This window comes from Hordeum vulgare, chromosome 7H (assembly GCF_904849725.1).
Source record: "Hordeum vulgare subsp. vulgare chromosome 7H, MorexV3_pseudomolecules_assembly, whole genome shotgun sequence".
Lineage (NCBI taxonomy): Eukaryota > Viridiplantae > Streptophyta > Magnoliopsida > Poales > Poaceae > Hordeum > Hordeum vulgare.
This window is the reverse complement of record NC_058524.1, coordinates 231149314-231158867: the sequence shown is the minus strand read 5'-3', so window position 1 is coordinate 231158867 and position 9554 is coordinate 231149314. Positions and strand designations below refer to the sequence as shown.

Below are 9554 nucleotides of genomic sequence, written 5' to 3'. Positions count from 1 at the left end.
TGGGTATCGCCCGGACCATCCTTGGGACTAGACCAACTTAGGCCAAAATCCTAAGCTTGGGGGAGTACGTGTTTCTCAACGACTTTATATTCATGCTCACACTTTCACTTTGATAGTCGGTGTTCACACTTTTCCACTGTATCATCCATGCTAGTTTATTTCTTTCTCTCGTTTTCTTCTCGTGTGTTTGTCTAGTTTGAGAAAACCCAAAAAGATTTCTCGTTCTTCTTTTGCTTGTTGGGAGCTTTGCCATGTAAATAGTTTTCTTTTTTTGGGTCAAGGTAGAAGACCATGGTTACAATGTTTAGTGACTCTTGCATGCATATATGTTTATCTGTCAAAGAGCCATATTACTTTGTCTTCTCCTTTGTGTTTCCTTGCAGATTTCAGCTTAGTCCAATGCAAGAGCACTCTTATTATTGTTCACATCATTCGGTCGTGCAAGTGAAAGGCAATAATGACGATATATGATGAAGTGACTGAGCCTGGAAAAGCTGGTATGAACTCGATCTATTTTGTTTTTGTAAATATGACTAGCTCATCGTTCTAGATTCAGCTTTGTTGTGAGAGAAGCACGTTTGCAATGACAACTTAGAGATCATAGTTTCTGATGCCATGCTTAATTAGCTAGAAGCTTATAATGGTTTGTCTTGGATGCCAACATGAATCTTGAGATGCTTATGATGTAGTATGATAGGATGGTATCCTCCTTTGAATGATTCAAGTGGCTTGACTTGGCACATGTTCACGCATGTAGTTGAAACAAAATCAACATAGCCTCTATGATATTCATGTTCATGGTGATTTATGTCCTACTCATGCTTGCACTCAATGTTGGTTAATTTCAATGCATTTTGATGACTGTTGTCGCTCTCTAGTTGGTCGCTTCCCAGTCTTTTGCTAGCCTTCACTTGTACTAAGCGGGAATACTGCTTGTGCATTCACATCCATAAACCCAAAGTTGTTCCATATGAGTCCACCATACCTACCTATATGCGGTATCTACCTATCGTTCCAAGTAAATTTGCATGTGCCACTCACCAAACCTTCAAGAAATAATCTGTTTTGCATGCCCGAACCGCTCATGTGGTGACAAGGGGCGATCACTATCTTCCATGCTAGGCGTGTTATCCTCGATATGTGTTTATTCACTATCACTCATGAGAAAGGGGTCGGTAATTGGAATGCCCAGTTCCATGCTCAAATCAAAAAGATAGTTGCAAACAAAACTCCCTCTGGATTGTTGTTGGTATGGACGGCACCCAAGTATTCGGCTAGTCGTGGAGTGTGATTGATTGGTGGTGCGGGAGTCAAAACTTTACTTTTCTATTTGGGAACCACCTATAGTATGTGTAGCATGGAAGATGGTGAAAACTCTTGGTCATTGCGTTGACAATGAAAGCATGCCACCCAAAATTATTTATCTCTTTCTTCAAAGCTTGAGCTCTCGCACCTCTGCAAATCAATGCTTCGCTCTGCGAAGGGCCTATCTATTTATGTTTCTGTTGAGTCATCCTCTTCTTATAAAAGCACCAATTAGAGAGCATCTTTGTCATTTTTATGCTTTGCTTTTAATTGAGATTGATTATGACTGTGACTGGATCTTCTTTGCCATGAATTACAATGTTCAGTCAGCCCTTGGTCTTTGAAGGTGCTCTGCATTTATGTTTTGTGGTCTCAGAAAGAGCTAGCGAGATACCATCTGTTCATACTGCTTCATGATTGTTTTGATTGAAGTGTTGACGTTTGAAACTTATTATTATTGCTTGCTAGTTTATTATGCCATTGATATGAGTTTGCCATGAGACCTAAATGTCATTGCTTATGTGGTTAGCTTATGATCTTGCTGAAAATCTGAATATGAGTTAGACATAATTGCAACAACAAGATCAAACAGAGTTTGTAAAAGTTTTTCTTTTGTCTCTTTCAGTTTGTCAACTGAATTGCTTGACGACAAGCAAGGCTTTAAGCTTGGGGGAGTTGATACGTCTCCGTCGTATCTACTTTTCCAAACTCTTTTGCCCTTGTTTTGGACTCTAATTTGCATGATTTAAATGGAACTAACCCAGACTAACGTTGTTTTCAGCAGAATTGCCATGGTGTTGTTTTTGCACAGAAATAAAAGTTCTCGGAATGACCTGGAAATTTACGAGGATTTTTTGTGGAATATATAAAAAATACTGACGCAAGAATCAACCGGAGGAGTGGCGCAAGAATATATAAAAAATACTAGCAGGCTTGTGGGGCCCTCGGAGCTCCGCCGCCTCCAACTCCAGCTCTATTTAGTTCCTTTCGTCCGGAAAAAAAATCAGGGAGAAGAGTTCATCGCGTTTTACGATACGGAGGCGCCGCCACCACCCATTCTTCCTCTGGAGGGCAGATCTGGAGTCCGTTCTGGGCTCTGGAGAGGGGAGATCGTCGCCATCGTCATCACCAACCTTCCTTCATCGCCAATTCCATGGTGCTCTTCACCGTTGGTGAGTAATCTCATCGTAGGCTTGCTGGACCGTGATGGGTTGGATGAGATCTATCATGTAATCGAGTTAGTTTTGATGGGGATTGATCCCTAGTATCCACTATGTTCTGAGATTGATTTTGCTACTACTTTCCCATGCTTAATGCTTGTCACTAGGGCCCGAGTGCCATGATTTCAGATCTGAACCTATTATGTTCTCGTCAATATATGTGTGTTCTTTATCCTATCTTGCAAGTTGTAGTCACCTACTATGTGTTATGACCCGGCAACCTCAGAGTGACAATAGCCGAAACCACTCCCGGAGATGACCATAGTATGAGGAGTTCATGTATTCACAAAGTGCTAATGCTTTGTTCCGGATATCTATTAAAAGGAGAACCTTTATATCCCGTAGTTTCCATTAGGACCCCGCTGCCACGGGAGGGATGGACAATAGATGTCATGCAAGTTCTTTTCCCTAAGCACGTATGACTACATACGGAATACATGCCTACATTACATTGACAAACTGGAGCTAGTTACTTATCTCTCTGTGTTATAACTGTTGCATGATGAATATCACCCGGCATAATTATCCATCACCGATCCAATGCCTACGAGTTTGTTCCTACTGGTCCTTGCTATGTTACTTTGCCGCTACTGCTGTCACTGCTGCTACTATTACTCTGTCACTACTGTTGTCACTGTTGCTACTATTACTGTTGCTACTGTTGCTATCACACCACTTTGCTACTGATACTTTGCTGCAGATACTAAGTCTTTCAGGTGTGGTTGAATTGACAACTCAACTGCTAATACTCGAGAATATTCTTTGGCTACCCCTTGTGTCGAATCAACAAATTTGGGTTGAATACTCTACCCTCGAAAACTGTTGCGATCCCCTATACTTGTGGGTTATCAGCGAGCAGGTCACGGCCCAGAAGGCCTCGAATCTTCATGTTGTCAAGGTGAGCACATATTTGCTCCACCTCGACGATCGGCTTCGGAAGCATCGCTTTCCATTTCAACTTCGTCGGAGGAGGAGCGATGGCGAAGGGGGGCAACTTGATGTAGTCGTGGGAGGGGTCGACGTTCTTCACGTAGAAGAACCCCTTCTGTCACATCTTGATAGAATCTTGTGGCGGCATTTGAGGGAAGCCAGACGCCGTTCGATGATGCACCAGCGCGCCGCCGCACGGGGTCATCGGCTGGAGGATGGCGTTGGGCGCCAAGTGATGCGGCTGCAAGCCGAAGAAGGTGAGGAAGCGGGCAAAGAAGTCACTCGCTGGAAGGCCGAAACCACGGTAGAAGTGTTCTTCGAACACCGCCACCTCCCCCTTCTCCGGGGTCGGGGCCGCTTCACGCCGGGCACCCGCGCCGCCACAAGGTTTGCTGGAGGCAGCATGCGACGGTAGCGGAGGGCGTCGACGTTGCCGTTGCAGATGCCATTGCCCACCCAAGCGCCTCGGTATTGCCCCTTCATTGGGGCACTGCTAGACATGGTGGGTGGCGGCGGAGGCTAAGATGATCCTGGTGGCGGCCGGCGGAGATGGCTCGAGCGGCGGCGAAGGCGAGGCAGTGCTCTTCTTTCTCTGGCTCAGGGAAGGAAGGGGCGGTGGTGCGGGGCGAGAAGGGGGCGAATGGCCTCCTCGACGCCCCCACACCCTATTTAAACCCCCACGATAGATCGTGGGACGGGGATCCGGTGCGCATAATGCCCACCTCCTCCGATTACTATGGGCGCATTTACGCCCCCATAGAGCCCAACCATCGCGGAGCAATCCGCAGAGGATCCGCTCGCATGGGGGCCGAGGGGGCGTCGTGGCGGGACCCGAGGCACAGGTCCAGTCCTGTCACCTGTTCAATTCATCATCATGTCAGGTCGGGGCTTGGCACGTGGCGCAACAACGATACTTACGGCGAAGCCAGACGTTCCTTGGAAGTGAGTCAGCTTCCGGCCCGGTGCCTCCTGCTACAGGCGGCCTAAGAAGATCGTCACCAAAGAACTCAAGCCGGCGAGGCCTTCCGCTCTGAGGCAGCGGCCCCCCCTTGCTTCGGGGACTACTGGCGGGGGGGATAACCCCGGGGTAGCCTCATCGAGCCTACTCCTTTGCATTCAAGATTAAAGGGAAACCGTAACTCTCTTCATATGGCCAAATCCTCCTGTTCGGCTAGGAAGCCCCTGCCGGCTAGGAGCGTGTGATAGCCTGGCTTATTAGGGATGATAGACTACTCATATCAATAAGGAATTCCTTTTTTCCGGGAGCCCATTCAAACAGAACTCACAGGTTAAGCGTGCTCGGCTTGGAGTAGTTCTATGATGGGTGACCGACCGGGAAGTTGGTCCAGGGTGCGCATGAGTGAGGACAAAGTGCGCAAAAAAGACTAGTATTGATATGTGAGGCCGGTCTAGATCCCGCCAAGAGTAACAGCCGCCGGCGGGTGTGTCCGGGGCGTTACAAGTTGGTATCAGAGCCGACCCTCGCGGTTACACGGATGTTTGCGGACAGGTGTGCGATCATGTTGTTCATGACGTTTGTGACCCGTCGTGGCACACTGCATGGCACATGTACTGGACTGGATGCACAGACGTTTGTGCCAAGAGGGAACGCTCCTGTGGCCCGACGAGGACGTCGGTTCCTCTGAGTGGTGGTGTATGTAATAGTCTCGCTTATTAGGGATGATAGGGGCGAGATGGCCGCTCCTAGGCCGGCTAGCGGCTTCTTCCTCCTCGGTCGAACAGCTCAAGGAGCACACTCTAACCTCTTTGGTGCATTATACATTCCGACAGGACTAGGGGTGTTATCTCTACGGAGAGCCCTGAACCTGGGTACATCGTGCGTCCCTCGCTTGTACCAACCACGTTTCCGGAGCCCGTCGGTGTCCTTTCGGTTCCCACCACTCATGTTTAGCCTATCCATGGCTGATGTCGTGAGTAAACACCGACAATTGTCAGATTTGAGTAGGTATAATCTATATACAAACCAGAGTTCAGAAGCCAGTACTAATACAATGCACTATGTAGGATCCTCTGTGTGGTTAATTAGTAGTAGAGGCTGACACAATTCCTACGCAAGCTAATGTAACTTTAGCCTATAGCTGGTCATGTAGCTCTACATGATCCTAGTAGGAGGCCTTGCATGTATACTGCACGTTTGTACTCAACTCCCAGAAGCATTTAATGGAGAAAACCAGTTCCTTCTCGTAGAAAGGAAAAAAAAACAGTCCCACCTGTCCACCTACAGGTCCATCACTATGCAATTTGTCCGAAAAATCAGAGCACTCGGGTCTCTACACCAGCCGCCGCACAGGACGACGAGGTTCGCGCACACGCCACTCGTTAGATTTTTCCTTCATTGAAATAGAGTGAGTAGACAAATGGGACAAGGGTGGAGCAACCGAGACAAGTGCAGAACGCTAGTAGTGTTGAATAAAGGCAACCTTAGTCCAAAGAACACTCTGGGTAGAATATGGAAACAGTACCGAATACCATTTAGGGCATCTTCAATGGTTGTAAGATAGTTGTTGGTAATTTTGACACATAGGATTTTTGATGATGTGTCATTGCAATAAATGAGGAAAGAGAACAAGGTTATATGTAAATTAACCAACACCCTTGCACAAGCTCCAATGTAAAATGAGAGAGCACCTTATTTATTACCTCACATCTTATTGGACAAACTAGATACAACCCATTAAAGTAGTTGTATGTTAAGGTGTTGGCTGATGACATGGCATATTTTACCAACAAGCTAACCAACAAACTGTTGGAGATGCCCTTACAAACACAAATATAACGAGTAATTTGTGCCATTATTTGACTCATATTATGACTAAACTGTAATGTGCCGCACATTTACGCTCCACTATATGCTACAAAATCAGCTCTCTTTTTTCACATAGATATAAATATTGCAAGCACGGATCTAATGCAATCCTGGAGGTCGAAGTTACAAATTTATAGCATAACAGGCTTCAGATCCTCGACAACATTGACATAGCTGGCTTGTCAGTGAACCAGGTCATCTCTCCGTCTTGCGGCTCAACCATCTCAACGGGCAGCAAATCTGATGAACTTTCATTACCTGAAAGCGCTTTGTGAACTGCACCAGCTTTCCCAGCACCAGTGACCATAAGTGCGATATGTGCGGACGAATTGATCACAGGGAATGTGAATGTTATTCTCTCAGGTGGTGGCTTTGGAGAATCCTTCACATAGGTGACCAACTTCTGGTTTTCGTTGATAATAGGGTGTCCAGGGAAGAGGGAGGCAATATGGCCATCAGGGCCCATCCCCAAAAGCATAAGGTCAAACTTTGGGAACCCAGTTAGTGGTGACACCGCAATCACACCATTCTTCATGAGTTGCTTTAAACAATTTTCATAGTCATCCGCAGCTCCCTCAACCGTCAGTGCATCATTCATGGCATAAACATGGTTAGCAGGAACCGGCACCTATATTTGACATACAGAAAGAAAAATATGAGTACAATCCTGTCAATGGAGAAGATTTCTTAATGATGGCATATAACTAGAATACGTGATGTCAGTATAATGATGATACAGATATGAAATTCAAAAATTAACGGAACACGTGTAGGGAAATTCAAGTTGAATTCAACTGTACAAATATAACGTGCAGTTTTAGTTTGATTGGCAAAATAACATATACTCCCTCCTTTCCATAATGTAGTGCATATAGATTTTCTAAGAAGTCAAACTTTGCAAGTTTTGACCAAATTTATAGAGAAAAGTATCTATATCTACAATACCATATATATATAATATGAAACTATGTCTTGTGACTAATCTAATGATATATGTTTGGTATTCTAGATGTATTTTTTTTTTCTCCACAAACTTGGTCAAAGTTGGTGAGATTTGATTTTTTGTTTAAAAATCTACATGCACTACGTTATGGAACGGAGGGAGTAGAACAGACTACATACTCAAAAAATATATTCTTTTCTGAGCTAACAAAGAAAACCCCACTAAGACAACTCTCTCTCAACTCGATTATATGGTGTACCACTAAGGCTAATCTTATCTTCTACTCCCTCCGTTCCTAAATATAAGTTTTTTAAGAGATATCAATATGGATTACATACGAAGCAAAATGACTGAATCTACACTCTAAAATATGTCTATATACATCCGTATGTAGTCCGTATTGAAATCTCTACAAAGACTTATGTTTAGGAACGAAGGGAGTAAATATGAGAGCCCACCGCTCAAATGCAACCTATAAGAATGCCGTGCCGCCTCAATTCTTTCACCATAGAATTGACCATCCAACAAACAGAAATATCTGAGTGATCAAATCTATAAATTCTCAGTTCTAGGCACGCCGGATTTCTTACTATAACTTGACTCAACACACAACCAATTAAGTATACTATTGCATAATTAAGATGAAAAACTTTTCAGAGGAAAGGCAACCTACCTAGCTTTACTGGAAGCTAATAACAAAGTGTTTAGATGAACAATGGTCAGTGGATGTGATATTGTCTCCAAAATTATTTTGGAGCAAACAATCTTTGCTTATCCATAGAGATTTCTACTAAAGGCATAAATCAGCTCTCTAATTTATGTCCACAATCACAAGAATTATATAGCTGGGGAAAATTCTCTATAATTCATTCTTTTTCCACCGTAGGACAATATGCCACTACAGTTACAATAACGTGACAATGTGCATGTGCAGGTTCAATTCTAGTTTTTTAACAATGAGTTTAGTCCTAGTAAACCTAGTATTCTACTTTCTACACATTCACAAACTATTAATCACCCATATCAACAAGACCGTAATAAAAAATAATGACAAGCTCAACAGAAGGCAAAGAGTAGCATATAATCTACACAAAACATCGGAATGTCCAGTTACTGCCACCGCTCAAATAATCATCCAAGTCCCATTTCAGTATTGACTATTGTACCCATCCTTTAACCACCCAACAGTTCATCAAAGATTATCCATGCGAGCACCTTAGAGAGAAATCCATCCATGGAAAGTTTGTAGTTACTATCCGCGTGGTCCTTGGGAACCACTCTCTCGTCCGCCCAGAAAACGTGCCATTTGCTCCAGTCCACCACCTCCAGGTACGGTGGCTCAGCCAGTTTCCTGTGATGCCGAAAAAATAAATTAGACCTCTTCACGGCCCATAATTCCGTGAAAGCCAATCAAGAAATGTGCGTGTCCACTCTCGAGGAGGTCCAAGAACCTCAGAGCTTTGATGAGAGAGCCGCCGGAGAGCACGACTGTGAAGGCGCCCCTCTCGGCGGCGAACTTCTCCGACAGCCTCGCCGTGTACTCGGACAGAGACGCCGCCAGGTCCTTCTCGGCGTCGAATATGAGAAGCTTCTTCCTGGAAGCCGCCTCGCCAGCAGCGCCCGGGGAGGCCATGGCGGAGACCAGGCCGACGGGAGAGTGCGAGGGGAAAGAGGATAGCAGTCTGCAAGAAAGAGATCCGCGAGGGGTCGTAAGGATCCTGGAAGACGGCGATGATCTCCGGCTGGTGGTGGGGGAGAGGGAGTGCGAGGCGCCTGCGGCTGCGGCGGTGGCGTTGGGCATGGCCGTGAGGGCGGCGAGGAGGACCGGAAAGGGAGAAGTGGTCGTTGGGTAAGAGGGACAGGTGGATTGGGAGATGTGGGTTACTTTATACCCGTCGAGATCGCGATGGACGGCAGGATTCGCGGGACTGGCTGCCGCTGCCGCTTTTCAGGTGGACGCGCCTCCGGTGATATGCGTAGCCACCCTAGTGGAGTCGCCGTATCTGCAGCTCCTAAGAGCAACTGTACCAAAGTCCGCATCCCGCCCCGTCCATAAAATAACTGTAAAAATACAGGTCAGGGCAAAAAAACCTACTCGATCAGATCACGCATCCCGTCCCGGCTCGCAAAAAAATTTTGGGGCGCGACAAAATCCCGACCCCAACCCGGAAAAACGCTGGTTTCTCCCTCGCGGCTGCGGTGCCCTGCATATATGCGGAAGCGGTTGGTGGGGGATATTTCATCCCGCGTTTTCTCCACCAACCACCTCTCCTCTCCCCCTCGCGCCGCCGCCGGCCGCCGTCCAAGATTCCGGCGACAGCAGCCGGCA

General features: G+C 46.1%; 1 protein-coding gene across 1 annotated transcript; it reads right to left on the bottom strand.

The window, feature by feature from the left end:
• Positions 1–6249: 6249 nt before the first annotated feature.
• Positions 6250–9096, bottom strand: LOC123410862 (probable 6-phosphogluconolactonase 3, chloroplastic). Its single transcript, XM_045103796.1, has 3 exons — positions 8677–9096; positions 8441–8576; positions 6250–6910 (listed from the first exon to the last, which is right to left on the bottom strand). The coding sequence occupies exons 1-3, from the start codon at positions 9024–9026 to the stop codon at positions 6431–6433; spliced, it is 966 nt and encodes a 321-aa protein (XP_044959731.1). The 5' UTR covers positions 9027–9096; the 3' UTR covers positions 6250–6430.
• Between the last annotated feature and the right edge of the window lie 458 nt (positions 9097–9554).

Excerpts from the sequence above, each read along its gene's own strand:
- LOC123410862 (XM_045103796.1), bottom strand. The coding sequence starts at position 9,026 with ATGCCCAACGCCACCGCCGCAGCCGCAGGCGCCTCGCACTCCCTCTCC. Across the intron at positions 8,577-8,676 it reads TCTCTCATCAAAGCTCTGAG|GAAACTGGCTGAGCCACCGT; the intron begins GTTCTTGGACCT and ends TCGGCATCACAG. Across the intron at positions 6,911-8,440 it reads TGGATGGATTTCTCTCTAAG|GTGCCGGTTCCTGCTAACCA; the intron begins GTGCTCGCATGG and ends TGTCAAATATAG.